Here is a 20,109-nt window from a genome sequence, read left to right on the forward strand (position 1 = left end):
TTTTTTTAATGTGGGAGCAAATACAATTTTTCAATGGGACACATATATATTTGCACATATACTTTTTTACATATTTTCAAAATGTTAGTGGGGCAAGTACCCTCCACAATTCATAATATGACTCTGTCCCTGTTGGAAGGATGTGTGTCAATATCAGGATATATTTTTATGCTTGTTGATGGAGTAGTATTTTAGAAGAATATAAAACAATCACTTATAGTCACTTCTATTATGGAAATTGAGTTTATTGTTTGTTTTGTAACTACATCACAAGGTGTTTAGTTGAAAAATTTTATCTCTGAACTTAAGACTTAGGATTATAGATTGTATCTCTAGACTATTAAGAATATACTGTGACAATTTAACTGTGTATTTATGACTAAAAATAATAGAAGTAGTAGTCAAAGTAAGCACATCGACATTAAGTACTTAACCATTAAAAATAGAATTAGCTCTAATGAGGTACAAATAGAATATATTAGTACTGAATAGATAATAGTCGATCCTTTGACAAAAGGCATGCCACCAGGATTGTTTAACAATCATGTTACTAGTATGAGTTTATATTTTGTAACGTCGCTTATATGACTTATGTTGTAATATATGACATATTAAGATATGAAATTCTTATTATTATTTGTTTTTTATTTGGTTAGTATATATGCACATACATGATTGAAAATGACAAATAAAATTTAGTGAAGGACCTAGAATAAACATTGGGCTTAATTTTTTTTGGTGACAATATTGGACTTAATTATTCATACAGAAATACCACATAAATAGTTTATTTAATTAGAAGATGTTACATTGTAATACATGAAAGGTAATACTCGATTAATGAGGACCTACCGCTGTGATTCGTGTAATTTGTCTTGATTGTTTATGCATAGTATGTAATTACAGACTATATGTATTAAATATTGGACCAAGTGGAAGAATGTTAGAATTTATATTCTAAGTAGTCTAATTTATTAATATAAAAATTAGTTTGGGTGGTGATAAACTACAATTTTATGGTTTATCTTGTATTGAATTTAGTGGATTTTATCAACTTATCTTACATTTACTCATTGAAATAGCATGATTTTGTAAATTCTTTCTAAATTGTAATTAAGAGTGAAAATATGCTTTTTAGACTCTTAAAATGCTAGTTTTAATTCACTTTAATCCCATTCAATACTTTGATGTGTTTGTCAAGTGATTTCAAACTTATAAGGCAAGTATGGATTGAAGAAGTGAGAAAAAAAAGCATGCAAAAATAGATAATTCATGAAAAAATGGAGTTTGGAGTATTTTAGGATCATGCGTACATACAATCATGCATGTGTATGCACGTTTGTAAATTCGTGTAACCATGCGTACGCATGGTCAGACGTGTGTACGCACGATTGCAATCACGTGAGTTCATTTAATGCAACATATGGGTTGTGATTTTGACAATTCCAAAACTCAATTCAACTCATTTTTAAAATATTTGAAACCAAATTCAAAAAGGATCAAAGGGGAGAGCAATTAGAAGTAGAATAGAACCATGTTTTAGGTCATTTTTTAGAGAGAGAAGCTCTCTCTTCTCTCTGAGGATAGATTTAGTGATTTCTCTCTTAGATTTAGGTTTTAATTCTTATTTTAGTGAAATCTCTTTTACATTTTCTTGTTCTAACGTCTTAGTTCTCTTAGTTTCTTTTTTAGTTTCTCTATTTGGTTACTTCTGGTTTTATGAATTCTCTTGTTAATTTTAATTTTCATTAATGCAATTTGATGCATATATTTTCTTGATGTTTAATTGAGTTGTTATTAATTTCTTGCATTTGGTAGTTTTAGATTTTATATTTCTTACTATTTCACCATACTTTATTTTTATGCCTTCCAAGTGTTTGATAAAATGTCTTTTTTAGTTTTAGTGTAGTTTTTCACACTCTTGACTTGGAATTGAGAACTTAGGTGACACTGAGTCATTGATGTCCAATATTGATTGGTGATTTAGGATTGTTAGTCGATTTGGTTTCCACTAATGCTAGTCTTTCACTAAGCTAATTAGTGAATTGGATAGGACTTGTAGATTGAAATCAATTACGCCTATTTGACTTATCCTCAATATTAAGATTGAGTAAATGGGATTAACTCTTCCTAATTATTATGTTTGTGGTCAATGATTAGGATAGCAACATTGACTCTTATTCTTTGCCTATTTCACTAAGCTTTAGCATTTTGATTTCTTTAATCACCTTGGTTTTATTGCAATTGATATTTAGTTATTATTTGTTTTTTTAATTTCTAGCTATTTATATTTCTTATTTATTGCTATTTCACCTCATGCTTTTCATAACCAATAATACGCATACCTCACTGTATTTCTTTAAGAGACGACCCGAGGTATAATACTTTCGATTTTTACTGATTTACATTTGTGATAAACAAAATTAAACTACTATCAACGCGATTCTTTTGTAAAATTCTGAACCGATATTAATTCTCACATTAGGCGATATTGTAATTATTAATAAATTGGTTTAATTACTCTATTGGTCCCTATAGTTAGTTTGTTTTTCGATAAAAAAAATACGTTTGTTTATAATAAAATTTATAAAATTTTGGTCTCAATTCTAGTCATCATAACAAACATTTTAGATCTATCTCTTTTTGGTGGTTCAAAAATGTATTAGAAGTCCTAAATTTAGATTAAGAAAATATGACAATGACCGCTGGAGGTACATAAATTAATAATTTGTTGAAATAACTAACACATTATATATTGTCATATTCTGCGGATGAAGAGTGTTGATCTTGAGATTTAAAAAAAAACAAAGGCCAGTATAAGAAAAATAATTTTTATCAAAAGAGACACATCTAATAATATATATCTTACCAGTAGCAGAAAGATTATTATAACCTTTTGAGGTAGTAGCATATCCTATGAAACACATTTAAAATCTAATTTAGTTTGAGTGTATGGTACGAATAAAGAATAACATGCACCACCAAATATTTTCAAGAGTTGATAATCAAGTTTTATACCAAAAAGAATTTCATAGAGAGATTTTTTGTCTAAAGTAAAAGATGGAATTTTGTTCATCAAATAGGTAAAGGTAAATTATAAGCACAGTCTCATCTCAAAAAGTAATTGACATAAGGGTTGTAGAAAACATGGCTAAACTCATTTCTAGCAGTGTGATTCTGATTAAGTATATAGGAACAATAAAACTTATGAAAAATATCTTCCTGAACAAGAAATGTAAAAAATTAGTTTGAGGTGTACTCTCCTCTATTATCAGATTGAAGTTCTATGATCTATTGATCTTGTGACTGGTGAGTTTTTTCATATAGAGCTTATGATGCATAAAGACTTCAAACACTTGGTACCAAAAATGCAAATGTATCTAAAAAACGCATCAATAAAAGTACATAATAATGATAATATAACTCAAATTGAGATATTACTAAAGTAGAACCCCAAATATCAGAAAATACAAGTTGTAAAGGTAAATGATAAGTATTAATAGAAGGAGAGAATGACAATTTTTGTGCATTTTGGCATTTTTACAATTCTCACAAACATCAAAAGCATGAGTATCATTTTTATTATTAATAGAAATTTTACATTTAGACAAAACAAGAGATACGGTCATTGTGGAATCATGTCCTAATCTTTGAGGTTGCTTATTAAAAGAAGAGCAAGAAACAGTAAACGAACATGGTTGTAAGATGGAGGTTTTGGTATTAAGGACATCACCGTTGTAAAATTTATAAATTCCACCATGGTGATAACTTTGCATGAGAATTTCTCTAGTGTGCTGACATTTAATAAGACATATTAGGATGAAATTAAAAAAATACTGAGTTATCTTTTACAAATTTTGAAACACTTAGTTTTTGGTAATTTGTGGATAATGTATTAATTGTCAAAGTTTAAGGAATCTGTTAGAATCAAAAGATTATAAAAGAGAGACACTAGAATGAGAAGTTGGAAACTTGTACCATTGTCAATCTGAAAATGTAATTAGAGGCTGATATTCCCAATTATTTCTTGATGGTTTTGAGTTGTACTTGAATTGCTTGACCTTATATTTTGTTGATTCAACAAAGTAACCTTTAATTTTGTTTCAAATTTCAGTTATAATAAGAACATCTAACCATTTTAATTTATTTTTGAAGATGGAATGCATTGATGCAAGAAGCCTAGATTAGAGATTATAAAGATCCTGAAGCCATTGCTTATACTAAGTTGAATCAGAACCTGTAGAAGAAGCATGATTCGTGAGATATTTTATATATATTACAATCTTGATGATTATTCTTTGACTGTACTTGACTCATATCCTCAATACTTTTTACACGTAATGTTGGCACGTACCACGTCAATTGTGTACTGTGCTAGGGTAACGAGATCTTTACCCTTTGCACCACCAGGAATTGAGTTTAGAAAGTTGGAACACACTGAAGGGTCTTTGGTGTGCTTGCATATTACGTTTACTTCCACAACTCTGTTTGCTGCATAGGATAATGAGGATGCATCAAGTAAAAGGAAAATCAGCACAATGGAAGAGATCAAGGAAGGTCTACGATTAACATAGAAATTAACCATTGTTATTGGCTTCTTCAAAATTAATTATATTTCTTCTTCCGATTGCCTTAACAACCTTGCTCTTTGTTGGTTATATAACGAGCTTCATGACATATAGTTTTTTTCTTATTTTTAAAGACCAATAAGGACAGGATAATTTATTATTTTTGGCCATTTGAGTAACAGTTTAGTTATTTGTCTAATTCTTTTAATTTAGTAATTCAATAATATACTAAAAATATTAGAGGATTAACTGAATTTATTTTTAGTCAGTAGTTAGCTATCAATATTAAAAACTGAGGATTTAACTTGCTTTTTAAAAGAATGAATTTGGTTAACTTAATTGGGTTGACGTTAAATATTTGGTGAAAACTCAGGTGCAGTCGACTTCACACAAAGTTGATAACTGAGAGCCGTTAGATAATTTGACCGATTTGACTAAATTTTTATCTAACAACGTTGAGTTATCAAATTCACGTGAAAGTCGACTGTACCTGAGTTTCTACCTAAATATTTTGGGTATTTGATTGAACAGAAATAAAATTGGTTGTCACTCTTTAAAAATCCAAAAACTTCACTGTAAAATTTAATTTAATAAATCTTGATTTAAAATAATTTAGTCTAATTTAACAATTTAGTTTGTCTTGAGTTGGTTTAAGAAAAGAATCATAATCTTTGAAGCATGATTGATTGTCAAAGGTAATTGGAGCCAAAGGTAATGGTGAAGTTTATTCTAACAAAACAATTGATTTTGGATATTTTATTTTACTTTTGAATTTTTTTAGTGAGATTTTAAATCTTTTAATATGTGATTTCATATATTCATTCGAGCGTTAATGTGAGTTAAAAATAAATTTTTAAAAATTAACTAATATTTATTAATAAATAATTAATTTTTTAGTTGGATTTTTTTACATACTACTACATAATCAAATATCATGCCAAATATGATGAAATTAGTTAATATATATTAAAAATTATAAAGCTGAACCAAACGATTTTACTTAAATTAACTTGTCCAACTTTTTATTCCAAAAGCATGTAGATCTGGTTTATACAGTTATTGTAGGTGTCATAAATTAATTTTTACAGAACAATGAACATAGAGCATTTTGAATTCTCACGTGTTAAACCTGACTAATATTCTTCACAAGATTTATTTATTCCTAATGATTATTGCACGTCAACCGTGTTGGTCTCTTTAGCGCGAAATAGAAAAAGAAAAAAGTTTTTTTTAGAAGAAAAAAAAAAGTAAAGAGTAATAATAGTATTAGAGGTCAGCATATTTAATAATTTATAGTCATTATTAATATTTTTAATAATATAAAATTATATTTAATAATATAAAATTATATATTTTTTTTGATAGTTAAATATTAATTAAAATTTAATAAAAGTGCTGATTTTGAGATTTTTAGCCTATACATCCACAAAAATTTAATCCAAACTTTTTTAATATCTCTAAAACAAGTATTATAAATAAATATTATAACACACACTTAAAGTATGTTAATTGTTATCAGTTTTATTATTATATTGCATGAACTACTACCAGCAATTTAAGCGTTAAAATCTTTTATAAGTACCTCCAACTAGGAGTGGCAATGGGTAGGTTGGGGTAGGATTTGAACTCAACCCTAATTCTATCTGCATGTTGAGAAATACATTTTATAAAATTAAATGAAAAATATGTTTTATAAAATTAAATGAGTAAAATTTATAAATTTATAAATTTAGTTCAGTGGCCAAAAAATTTTTGCACATGCTTAAGTTATGGGGATACGGGTAGTGCAGGTAGGGTTGAGGTTCAACCCACATCCTACCCGCTCCGCAGGCTAACTCTACCCAATCGGGTTGGGTCGGGTTGGATACCCGCAAATAGAATCGATAATGCAGATAGAGTTGAGGCTCAACCCACATCCTACCCGCTCTGCAGGCCAACCCTACCCAACCAGATTGGGTCGGATTTGGTACCTGCAGCTAAAATTCATGCTGCCAGGCCTACCTCCAACCTCATGAAAAGTCCACCATCTTGTCTTCATCTCTTGTGTATTTAATCTAGTTCATATTCAGAGTAGCTAGCTCATCCACAACAATTATTAATGTGTTTGAAATACTTTTAAAACATTTGTTAAAAAAATTTAAAATTTTATTAATAATTATTCTAAAGAGACCAAATAACGTTTTTCTAACTTTTACAACTTTGAAAAAAAAAATCCTTGAATTTGCTTTTAATGCTAGTAATGCACTTATGCACATATATTAATAAAGATTATGCTAGGTATATACTAAAATCAGCTATCAAAATTAGTCACTAATATAAAATATATGTTAGAATATAAATACATATTGAAAATAAATTAAACCATACATATATTTATACACGAGAAAGTCTAGGGGCCAGCATTTTTATTAAAATCTAACCAGTACTTAATTAGCAAAAGAAAGTGACACATCATTAAATATAATCTTACACTATTAAAAATATTAATGATAGCTAATTAATGACTATAAATTACAAAATCTTATATATAAATATATTGATAACTAATTTTAGTGTACAAATCTCATTTTTGCATTAATGATTCTAATGTTGGTAAACACGTGTAGGAATTTAACCGAAAAGGACGCTAACATTGTTCTGTTTGTCACAGGGTCTTTGAGTTCACACCAAATTATTCTCTTTTCTTTGTTGACAAGAGTACGTATGCAAAGCTGTGAAAACAACTAGTGAATTATTTGACTCTATTGGTTATCGATGATGATCTGTTAGATGATATGTGGATTTGTTTGTTTAGTTTTAGCTTGATGTTCTTTTACTCTGTTGGTTATTGTTTGATCTTTTGTATGTACTTTGCTCTAAGGATTCTGTGTTAAGCTATTTTAATTTTTTGTTTTTCTTTTTAATTATCTTTTCTTCAAGATCATATAACAACACTACACAATCATTTTCCAAAGCCTTTTCAAATGAATCCGTGTTAATTTCAATCTGTTTTCCTCATTTCCTTGTATTTTGTTCATGTTTCTTTCTGTCTAGTGTTTGCTTGGGACCAACCCCACCAGCGTTGACAGAACCTTAAATTCATATCCATTTGTTATTGGATAAGCTAATAAGTCATGCACTACCAAACAACTAATTAATTAATTAATTCTTAATAGCAATCCTAAACAACTAGTATAGTCCCGTGAATAATAATAATATTTGCATATATACATGAACGGACCGAAAATTCCAATGCATGTTCATTTTAAACACTTAATCAAATATTTATTCGGTTGTAGATATTGTCAACGTTTCATGACAGCCACGACGCCGGCATCTACTTAATTAGGCAAACACACCTACTAATCATTGTAATTAATGACTAATAAGACAAACTCATCGCATGTATAGCTCCCTATATAAGGAACCCAACTATAGCCCATGAATCTCACCCCAAATATCCATATCCACGCTCACATAATTCGAATTATATTCTTCTAGCATTTTCCTTGCTTCCAATTATACCAATGGAATTATCATTATTCAAGAATAATAATAACACCTTGTACCCTCTTATTAGAATTTATGTTTTCCTATTTCAGCTTTCTTTGTTTGCATCCTTGTCCATAGCAGCATATAACAATGGAGCTTATGTTCCAACAGAAACGGTTTGCAACTCCACCATGTACCCTTCTTACTGCAAATCAGTGCTTGCTAATCAACACGGCAATATCTATGACTATTGCCGCGTTTCAGTTAGAAAGTCTTTATCCCAATCTAGAAAGTTCTTGAACGCCGTCAACTCTTATCTTCAACAAGGTGGAAATTCTTACTCTCAAACCACAATCCGCGCTCTCCAAGATTGCAAATTCCTCGCCGAACTCAACTTGGAGTTCTTGTCAAACACCCTTGACACGGTTCAAAAAGCCGGTGATGTTCTTCACACCGGTGAAGCTGATGATTATCACACAGTGCTCAGTGCTGTTTTGACAAACCAACAAACATGTTTGGGTGGATTGCAAACCACGGCTTCTGATCAGAGAGTCAAAGATGAACTTTCCTCTCTGCTCTCAGAGGATACAAAGCTTAACAGCGTCTCTCTTGCTATGTTCGTTGATGCTTGGATTCCTCAGGAGCAAACTACATCGTGGGAAGAACAAAGTCACGGCCAGCGTGGCAGAAAACTACTAAGCTTGGAAGACATGGAAGACGTTTCTGTGAAAGATATTGTGGTTGTTAGTAAGGATGGAAGTGGAAACTTCACCACTATCAATGAAGCTATAAAGGCTGCACCCAATAACTCTGTTGCTACCGACGGCTATTTCGTAGTCTTCATCACCGAGGGTGTGTATGAAGAGTACGTATCTATAGACAAGAAGAAGAAGTACTTGATGCTGATTGGAGATGGAATCAATCGGACAGTTATCACTGGTGATCACAATGTTGTTGATGGTTTCACAACATTCAACTCAGCAACATTTGGTACGTAAGATTATTTAAGATTATATATCATAATGGAATATAATACAGTTAGTTACTTGGTAATTAAGAATTATATGGGTTTTGCAGCTGTGGTGGCGGAAGGATTTGTTGCGGTCAACATAACATTCCGCAACAGTGCGGGACCAAGCAAGCACCAAGCAGTGGCAGTGAGAAATGGAGCAGATTTGTCCACCTTCTATGGCTGCAGCTTTGAAGGTTACCAAGACACTCTGTACACACATTCCATGAGGCAATTCTACCGTGAATGCGATATTTACGGCACAGTTGATTTTATATTTGGAAATGCAGCGGTTGTTTTACAAAACTGCAACTTATATCCCCGCCTTCCAATGAGTGGACAATTCAATGCCATCACGGCTCAAGGCCGAACCGATCCGAACCAAAACACTGGCATTTCCATACAGAACGCAACCATTAAAGCCGCTGACGATTTGGCTCCGGTGGTTGGTAGTGTGTCAACCTACCTTGGGAGGCCGTGGAAGGAGTACTCAAGGACAATTTATATTCAGAGTTTTATGGATAGTTTGATAGCTCCAGTTGGGTGGAGTAATTGGAATGGAGATTTTGCACTGAGCACTTTGTACTATGCTGAGTACAATAACATGGGACCTGGTTCAAGCACTGCTAATAGAGTGAATTGGCCTGGCTATCATATTATCAATGATATTGATGCAGCTAATTTTACTGTCTCCAAATTCTTGGATGGGGATGCTTGGTTGCCTCCCACTAACGTTCCATTTCAGACATCATTGTAAGATATATATGCTGCAGCTTAACCTTATTTGTATATTATGATCATCATAGTGGCCATGTTTATTTGTTTCTGTTGATTAATTATTGTAATTGAATTTTAATTTAATCAGGCTTTTGCTGCGTTCCTATTGTAACATTATTATAAACCTTTTTTCCCTTAAATAAATTCTTAAATTCTTAATCCTCTGTTACAATATATACCTGCCTCACAAATCTATGTTAAACTCTCTTAGTACCAACTACTGTAGACTCAAAACTCAAAATCTAAGACTACATACTGCTTAGCAGAAAGATCTTGTCACTGCAATCAACTTTTGATTTAGAAGTTATTACAATGGCTAGCTACTTATTTACAAGGTGTTTATTTCAATACGATAATAAATTCATACAGATCGATACAGTAAAATTGTAGACAAATTAAAATATGACATGTGAATTATATTTTTCACGTCAATAATTAATTTTTTTAAATATATATTATATTAATATTTTTACTAAACAATTTTTATATTTCAAAAAAAATAAAAAATATTTTTTATTTAATATTATAAAAAGATTTAAATATATTTTTTTATATTGAACAAAAACTATCCTAATCATTTTAATTTAGCCAAAATTTAATTAGCTTTAGTTTTGTAATTTTAAATATGAATTAATTTAAAAATCAAAACCAAAATACATTTTATTATTCATATACACTAAAAGATGGCTTCATTTCTCGTGAATCCTAATCTAATCTCTCTTACTCTCATTCATACCAAAAAGAAAAATATATCTAAAAAATTGTTCTTCATCATTGTATACCAGTCTATCAATAAAGAGCAACATCACCCCTAATCCCCTATCCGAACAGCAACAGTCTATCCTCACCCTCTCCCTTCCTCGTAGCCGCGCTCTTTCTTTCTCTCCGTCGGTCTTCACGCAGTAGCAACATGCACCAGCAGCCGTCTTGTCGTTCTTCGTTGTTCTCCTCTCCATCGGAACCAAAAATAAATTGCAACTGATGCCCGTTTTGCTCACCTGGAGGCAACAATTGATAACCTACGGCAACTCAAGAACACAAACATTTCAGCTCTTGGTGGTAAATCCTCAGAACCAGAATCATACACAAAAATTGGTAGTCCTATTCGTAGCATCCATGTTGAGTTTCCAAAGTTTGATGGTTTTAATATTCTTCATTGGTTATTTCATACGGAGCAACTTTTGAGTTCTACCAAACCCCCCAAGATTAGAAGGTAAACTTGACATCCATATATTTTGAAAAAGAGGTGGTCCCTTGATTCTAAATGATGTACAAGACATACCCATTTTATTCTTGGCAATTATTGGCTAGAGCTATTGAATCACAGTTCGGTCCCTCACCATATGCTATTTTGAATTGTTTTATTGGTGGATTAAAACTGGAAATTCGAAGAGAGGTAATAGCACAAGCCCCAGATAATTTGATTCGTGCCAATTTCCTCGCCAAATTGTATGAAGATAAAGCTGAGACCAAACCAAGAAACAACAATTGGTCAAACAAAAATTATACCCAATCTCAATACATAACTCCCACCACTCAATCAAACACTACTCATCTCACAAACCTCCCTCCTTTATTAAATTCACCAATTGCTAAGACACCCGCCATTAAAGAAAGGAAAAGTATGAGGAGCCAATGTATGTTTTATACAATGTGTACAATGGGGTTAAATTGAAATTAGAATTAAATTAGAGGCAATTAATTAATTTTGAGTAGTTTCCAATTTAAAATTTGAATCAAATCATGATTCCCCGTTAGTTATGGCAATTAATTAATTTTGAGTAGTTTCCCATTTAAAATTTGAATCAAATTAGGATTATCTCCCTCAATACGGTGTAAACTTTTCTCTCACTCTCTCCTCGAAGCAAAAGCCGGTACAGTGCTGCCACGGTTACCAGTCGCCATTGGACATCGCGCCGACACTCTTCCGACTGGCACCGTCGTCCGCACAGGCTACCGTACGTAGGGAGGACGCGCATATTGTGTGAGTGAGCTCGCAGTACCGCAGCAACTCGGACGTCCAGCGCCTTCATCACAGCCGGTTTGTGCCTTCTTCCTGTCGCTGGATGTTCACTTTCTCTGTGAACGTGGATGGTTATTCTTGAGTGCTTAGTTATAGACGATGATTGCTGGTTATGATTTATACACGTTCACATTGGATGTTCGTTTTTGTAAGATTTTGGATGTTCACTTTCTCAGTTTTCGTGGATGTTTATTATTCGAGTAATTCAACAAGACCCAGGCAGCAGCGCTGGGATGATACGAGCGCGGGGTTTGGGACCGCAACTCACGTCGGCAACGCTAACAGTTGCAAGTCACGGATGTTCAGCCGCGTGAGGAGTGACGGAGGTTCTTCCGGCGAGGGCGTTGGCGCGAGGAGGCGGAGCGCGACAGTTCCGGTCGGCAGGAACGGAGGCAACACGTCGCGCAAAAACAGAGCGGTAGGACACAGGTTGCTGCGCACACGGCGGGGCAGCGGAGAAAGGAGGGTTTTTCTGCGGAACAAACAATGGGATTTTTTGGAAGGTAGGTAATGGTGGGTAATGAAGGGTTAATGTGAAAGAATTTGGGATAAATTAGGGGTAGATATCACAAAAAAAAACTAGAAATTAGGGATAATGATATTTAATTTACATTATTAATACATATTGGCTAAATAAACAGCCCATTGTATATATTGTATAGATACCTTATTGTCTCCCTAGCGGGACTCTTAAAGAAATCTTACCATTAAGAAGATGTCCCCAGAAAAAGTACAAAGACGTAGGGAGAATGGTCTTTGTTTCACATGTGATGAGAAATATAACTTCAGCCATAAATGCCCGAATAAACAACTTTTACTCTTGCAAATTAAGGATGAAGCTGATGAAGAAGTGCGACTGGCAGAGACTATTATAACTGAAGTTGCTGCTTTACCCATTGATTCCTTAACGAAAAATGTACAACATCCTGAAGCGTACCAGTCTTACCTCTCTATGAATGCGTTACATGGGAGTATAGGAGAGAAAATGAGTAAGTTTAAAGGAACAATACATGGCATAAAGATACATATACTACTTGATAGTGGGAGTTCAGATTGCTTTATGCCCCCACGAATTGCACAATTTCTTAAGTTACCAAGTTGGCATCAACCTACATACCAAGTGATGGTGGGTAATGGTCATACCATAACTACAGAGGGCTTCATAGCTAATGTGCCAGTGAAAATTCAAGAGAATGATCTTAATATTCATGTATTCTTACTACATGTGGCTTCATTTGATTTGGTGCTAGGTGTTTCTTGGCTCAAGCAATTAGGAACACATGCAGCAAATTATATTCATATGTTATTTCATTACTATGACTAAGGGAAGTTGGTTACTTTGAGAGGGTTGCAAACTTTCGAACCAATAACTACACAACTGCATCATTTCAGGAGCCTATGCATGACAAATGCAATTGAAGAAATGTATACATTGGAAGTTGCTACAATTGTTGAAGACCCAAAACTTCTAAATTTTCTAGAGGATATGGAACCAGAGATGCAATCATTGTTGCAATCTTATAACTCTGTATTTACAAAGCCAACCGGGCTTCCCCCAGAGAGAGCATTCAATCACCGCATCCCATTGATTGATGGTTCGAAATCTGTCAAATCTAGACCATACAGACAATCGCATAGCCAGAAAACATAGATAGAGATTATGGTAAAAAAATGCTGCAAGAAGGGGTCATACAGCCTAATAATAGCCCTTTTGCATCATCAATTATTTTAGTAAAGAAAAAGGATGGGACATGACGATTCTGTATAGATTACAGAGCTTTGAATGCAATCACAATGAAAGATAAGTTCCTTATGTCAACAGTTGATGAACTCCTTGATGAACTCCATGCTTCTAAATATTTTTCAAAGTTGGATTTAAGATCTAGGTACCATTAGATTTTAGTGCAACCAGAAGAGAGATACAAAATAGCTTTCAAGACTCACCAAGGATTATATGAATGGTTGGTAATACCATTTGGGTTAACAAACGTGCCAGCAACCTTCCAAGCACTAATGAACTCAGTCTTTGAACAAGTTCTATGAAAATTTGTGTTAGTTTTTTTTTTATTATGATATATTAGTTTATAGCCCAACATGGACAACTCACTTATGGCACTTAGAAATTGTGCTATAATTACTTAAAGAAAACCAATTGTTTGACAAGTTGTGAAAATGCTCTTTTGGTATGGAGAGTATTGATTACCTTGAACACGTCGTATCTGGTAATGGCATAGCCATGAATCGGAATAAAGTTCAAATAGTGATGGAATGGCCAGTTCCTAACAATTTGAAGCAGTCGCGAGCCTTCCTCGGACTTACAAGATATTATAGAAGATTCATTTAGCAGTATACATCTTTGACAGCTCCATTGACAGATTTATTGAAGAAAGACAATTTTAATTGGTCCAATGCAGCACAAAAAACTTTTGACAGGTTGAAGAAAGCATTGTCCCAAGGGCCAGTGTTAGCATTACCAGATTTTTCACAGTCTTTTGCATTGGAAATTGATGCTTCTTGACTTGGTACAGGGGCTTTTCTAAGTCAAGCGGGTCACCCAATTGCGTATTTTTCAAAAAAAACTGTCTCCTCACATTCAGAAACGAGGTGCTTATGTTTGAGAATTATTTGCAGTTACAGAGGCACTAGCAAAGTTTAGACATTACCTAATAGGACATAAATTCACAATTAAAAACAGACCAACAAAGTTTGAAGCATTTATTAGACCAGTCACTCCAAATGCCGAAACAAACAAGCTTGGTTAGATAAATTCTTGGGCTATGATTTCAAAATAGAGTATAAGACAGAAAAGGACAATATCCCTGCAGATGCATTGTCTCGAACTTGTTACATGCATGGAGCCAACCAATGTGCCAGCTCCTTGAGGAGATTAAGAAGGCTCAAACTACAGAACAACAATTACAAAGAATTATTATGGGAAATGAAGATGCAAGGGACATGTCAGTGAGAGGAGGTATGGTATACAAGGGTGATAGATTGGTAGTTCCTACAAAACCTAAATTGATTCAGCAAATTTTATATGAATTTCATTCATTTCCGATTGGGGGTCACGCGGGTATTAAGAAGACAGCAGCTCAAATTGCTAGGAGCTTTTATTGGGATCATATGATGCAAGATATTAAGAAATTTATAACAAATTGTCATATTTGTCAAAAGGTTAAGTCACTAAACACATCTCTTGCTGGCTTATTGCAATCATTGCCAATACTAGAGAGGGTGTGGGAAGATATAAGCTTGGACTTCATCACAGGTCTGCCGAATTCTTCAAGCTATACAGTAATCCTTGTGGTAGTTGATAGACTATCAAAGTATACTCACTTTATCCCTACGAGAGACGATTTTAATACGAAACAAGTGGCTGGATTTTTCTTTAATCAGGTGGTGAAGTTACATGGCATGTTCTGAATGATGGTTTCCGACAGAGACAAAATTTTTACCAACAATCTGTGGCAGCAATTGTTCAATTTACAAGGGACAACTTTATCAATATCTTCTGGATATCACCCACAATCTGATGGACAAACGAAAGCTGCCAACAAAATCTTAGAGATGTTCCTCAAATGTTATACATATGAGAACCCTAAGCACTGGTCCAAAGCTTTTGCTTGGGTTGAGTTGTGGTATAATTTTATTTACCAAACAAGTGCAAACACGTCGCCATTTGAAGCGGTTTATGGAAGAAAAGCTCCGACTACTACCAAATATGCTTTGGAGGCAATTGATCTGCCACAAGTACAAAAGATGCTATTAGACAGAAACCACATTCTGCAATAATTGAAAATAAACTTGGACAAAGCTCAAAATGGTATGAAAAATTGGCAGATAAACAGAAACAGATAAGAAGTTTGCAGAAGGAGAGTTTGTCTTAGTTAAGCTTCAACCTTATAAATAACACTCGGTGTAGTTGAGGAAAAATAAAAATTGAGCCTAAGGTATTTTGTACCATTTCAGATTTTCAAAAGAGTTGGCAAAGTTGCTTACAAAGTGGAACTACCACCAGGATCTAAGGTAGCGTTTGAAAGAGTGACAAAAACTGAAATAAGTATCAGTATTATGTTTGGTGTAAAGTGGGAGACAGAGACTAAAATAAGAATGAAGATCTAATTTAATTTGTACAAAGAGTAAAGTTGGAATTATAAATTAAAATTTCAGCTTTCGTCTCCAAAAATTTCAGTCCCCTGTCTCTTTACTTTTTAGAGGTACTGAAATACTAAAATTTTTGAGCTAGAAACTGAAATTTTAGTACCAGTCTTTGAACTAACAAACATGATACTAAGTCTCCGTTTCTTAGTCTCTGTCTCAGTATCTCTGTCTCAGTATCTCAAAAGAAATACTACCTAAGATACATCTAATTTTTCATGTTTCCATGTTGAAGAAATTTCAGGAAAATCATTCAGCCTAATATATTCCTTTACCAATTCTCTCCAAAACACAAGGACTCTTACTGTAGCCAATTGCTATATTAGTTAAGAGAATTGTTGAAAATGGTTCAAATGAGGTTATACAATTACTAATTCAATTGGAGAACTATGATTTGTTGTAATATTATAATACCAAAGACTATTGGAGTCATTTCACCCATGGACATAGGTGAAGAAAAAGAGAAATGGACTAAAAATTTAGATTACGTGGCAAAAAGTGATGAAAATGAGAAGAATGCAAAGAGCTACAGAAAAAAGAGGGTCAATTCTCAATTGAGAGATTATGTGATTGAAAATCTTTTTTTTTTAAAAGGAAAAGCTCAACACAATATGTAGAGCAAGTGAAACAACAAACAGAAATAACCACCAGTCAAAAGAAGAAAGCTACGCAAAGAACACTAATTAATATCCCTTGTCATCTTCGGCATTGCCATCAACAACAGAAGGTATCCACACCTAACCACTCCTTATAGTTCATGAAGGACTGATGGATGATATCTTCAACCCTTTTTTCTTTATTCTGAAAAATCATTCTATTCCTTTTTTGCCAAATGTTCCAGATAATTGAACAGAAACATACCATCCACCTCTTGCGCCCCTACTTACTAGTTGATAGCTCAGTCCAACTTTGAAAATGTTCCTTTTGCGTCCCTGGGGATGACCATTGTCTTCCGACAAATGACAGTCATGCACCCCAAACCTGCCAAGAAAAATCACAACCAAGAAACAAGTGGTGATCATATTCAACACCTTGGTTACATAACACACATACAACATCTTCCTGATTAACCACTCCCAACCGACTTAGCCTCTCATTTCTATTGACCCTTCCAGTCAATACAAACCAAACAAACAATTCAACTCTTGGTGGGACTAGACCTTTCCAAACTGACTTAGTAAAGCTGTAACTCGCTATCTCCTCCAGCATCATTTTCACTTACAACACCTGCATAAAAGAGTTAGTAGAAAATACACCTTGTTTATCAAATTTTTACACAACTGTATCCTCTCTGTCATGTGCAAGTTTGACCAGTCTTAAAGTTTCATGCAACTGATTCACTAAGTCCAACTCCTATTGGAAAAGCTCTCGCCTCCATTGAAATTTCCATCTCAACTCTAACCCGTCCCAGAACCCACAATACCCTATAACGGATCCTCTTTGATTTGAAACTGAGAAAAGTCTCGAAAATAGGTCTTTCAAAGAACTGCCACGTAGCCATACATCCTCCCAGAACCGAGTCCCTCTCCCATCACCAATCTCCATAGACAACCCATTAATCATTTTCTGTCTTAGTTGTTGATCCTTGAACTGTATATGGCATATATTCTTCCATCCCCTCCCCCCTCCCCCCCGAGCAGGTAGCACCTGGGATAACAGCATCACATTGGCATTCAAATTGTTACTAGAGCACACCACCTTGTTCCATAAGGGGCAATCCTCCTTCGAAAAATGCCACCACCACTTAAAAAGAAGGGCTGTGTTATGCACCATAGCATCACCGACACCTAACCTACCAAACTTTTTGGGAGCCTGCACCACCTCTCACCTAACCATAGCCATACCATTCCTACCATTCTCCTTACTCCATAGAAATATTCTCTGTAAGGAAATTAGTTTCTCTGCAATAGCCTTTGACATTTTATACAAACTCAAATAATAGACAGGGAGGCTGTTCAATACAGATTTAATAAGTACCAGCTTACCGGTTTTATTGAGAACCTTGGCTTTCCATAGGCTCAACTTCTCCTCCACTTTTTCTATAATGGGCTTCCAAGTCTTCACCAACCTTGGATTCGCTCCTAGCGGGATCCCTAAGTATTTCACCAGAAGAGAGGCTACCTTACAACCTAGTACTCTACACGTACGATGTACCTACTGATCATCACAGTTAATATGAATCAAGCTAGACTTATCAAAATTAATACTCATCCCCAACATTAGCTCAAAATAATGAAATATCCTCCTGTAATTCTTAATGGTCTCGTCTCTACTTTCTGATCATCCATCACAGGAGGCAGCTACTGTAGCTACGTGGAGGAAGAAGCAGAAGATAGAGCTGATGGAGCTGTCAAGGATCAAGGATTCATCAAGGGTCAGAAACCCTTCTTGGGGACCAAGTCAAGATGGACGGCTCAGATTGATGAAGCTTGATGAGAAGGGATGAGAGAGAGGTAATTGCATGTTGGTTTTAGCTTTCGGTTCCCTCTCTTCTCTCTCTGTTCGAACCAGTTTGTTATTGAAGAAGAAGAAGTTGGCTCAATTCAACCGTTTCAACCTTGGAGGCTTCCCCTTCTATAATAAGGGTGAACATCCAAGGCTTGAAGCAAAGAGAAAAAGAGTGAAAAGCACAGAGTTCTCATAGCTACCCAAGCTAACAGAAGTTCTTCTCCTTCAATGGGTTTCATGTTGTATTTTTCTATTTAGTTTTGTCTATATTGAGTCTCATGGTGAAAAAGGCAAACTGTGTGAGGTTTGTAAGAAAAAGCCAGTGAGCGAAAAAAGGTAAAGGGTACAAAATTAAAAGAAAAAGTCATAGATGTCCTAGAGGTCCTTTGTACATTTGTGTTGTGTTTCATGATTTTGTGGGAATTTCCTTGCAAGTTGGGTTAGCACTTAGCAGTTGAAAGCTTGGCAGGTGACCAAGTCAAGTTCAGGATTGGGGATAAATTCTGTACTTATTCCGGATAGGAAGGGTAGTTCCTAGGGAGAATTGGTGTTTGTAATCTGTATGATTATAGTGAAATTCCGTCATAGTTGTGATGGATACTAGATGTAGGCTGCATTGCACTTAGCAGCTGAACCAGGATATTTCTTGGTGTGATTCTCTCTCTCTTCTACTCCATTTCTATTTCTGCTGCATAGGAGACAAAACTGAAAAATATCTCTTGTCTGGTTACGAGATAAAAAGAAAATGTCTCTTGGCTAGGTACGAGACAAAAAGCAAGAATATCTCCTCAAAGCGATCTGAAAGGCAGCAAGTGTTACTAAGCAAAAAAGGGGCTAAGATTTAACCCCCCTTCTCTTAGCCACTGATAACCATCATCGTCGTATCCATCATCGTCATTATGCACTGGTAAATTTCTGTCAACAAAAGCATCCATACCCAGCCTAGACTTCCCAGGTTCTTCATCATCTTCACAATTATGTTCATCAAAATCATCGTTTCCTTTTTCTGTATTGTCTTTTATGCCCGCAACTCCTTGTAGCCCATCAACCCCTCTACCATGAATTTCTAATCTGCCTCCTCCCGCCTCCACCGCACATATCCTTCTTCGAGACTCATTATGCCCGCCAGCCTGTGCCAGTACCAGTTCATCACAAGGGGAGAGAGGTTTGTCTTCTATGTGGCACACATGTGTCGTATCCATAGACGCGTTACCCTAGCCCACTCGTCCTCCTCCTCTCCGGTTAGCTCATTCCCCGTTCATGTAGCCACCGACCCCCATCTTGTGATCTGGCTAATGCACAGCTTGTGGAACAGCCGCTGTTAATCGTTCTTCACCATGGCAGTTTCGTGTTGCTCCAACCCTTGAACCCGTAGCCCCCAACTCCTGAAGATCCCTAAGCGCAAAGGCTTCCTTGACTGCTAAACCATAACCTTGCTAGAGTAGTTTCCCTTGACCCACTGGCTTGAAGACCGACTCGATGCACCGTGCGATCCAAAGCATGCCCATGATGAACATTCGCTTCTCTAATGTTGTTTGTTTCTTTGGACCTTGGGACTTCAAGGCCCACCAAGTCATTCCAGCTCCTATTTCCGTTGAAGGGCTCCCTTGTATGTTCCATTGCATTAAGACTTATTTCCCCCCTTCCCGACCCAT

At 34.8% G+C, this 20,109-nt stretch overlaps 1 protein-coding gene across 1 annotated transcript; it reads left to right on the top strand.

The window, feature by feature from the left end:
• The first annotated feature begins 7,950 nt into the window (after positions 1-7,950).
• LOC112759160 (pectinesterase-like) lies at positions 7,951-9,909 on the top strand. The gene is made up of 2 exons (XM_025807983.3): positions 7,951-9,029; positions 9,117-9,909. The coding sequence occupies exons 1-2, from the start codon at positions 8,075-8,077 to the stop codon at positions 9,803-9,805; spliced, it is 1,644 nt and encodes a 547-aa protein (XP_025663768.1). The 5' UTR covers positions 7,951-8,074; the 3' UTR covers positions 9,806-9,909.
• Positions 9,910-20,109: the final 10,200 nt, after the last annotated feature.

The sequence above is a fragment of the Arachis hypogaea genome, chromosome 16 (genome assembly GCF_003086295.3).
Source record: "Arachis hypogaea cultivar Tifrunner chromosome 16, arahy.Tifrunner.gnm2.J5K5, whole genome shotgun sequence".
NCBI classification, from domain to species: Eukaryota; Viridiplantae; Streptophyta; class Magnoliopsida; order Fabales; family Fabaceae; genus Arachis; species Arachis hypogaea.

Excerpts from the sequence above, each read along its gene's own strand:
- LOC112759160 (XM_025807983.3), top strand. The coding sequence starts at position 8,075 with ATGGAATTATCATTATTCAAGAATAATAATAACACCTTGTACCCTCTT. Across the intron at positions 9,030-9,116 it reads ATTCAACTCAGCAACATTTG|CTGTGGTGGCGGAAGGATTT; the intron begins GTACGTAAGATT and ends TGGGTTTTGCAG.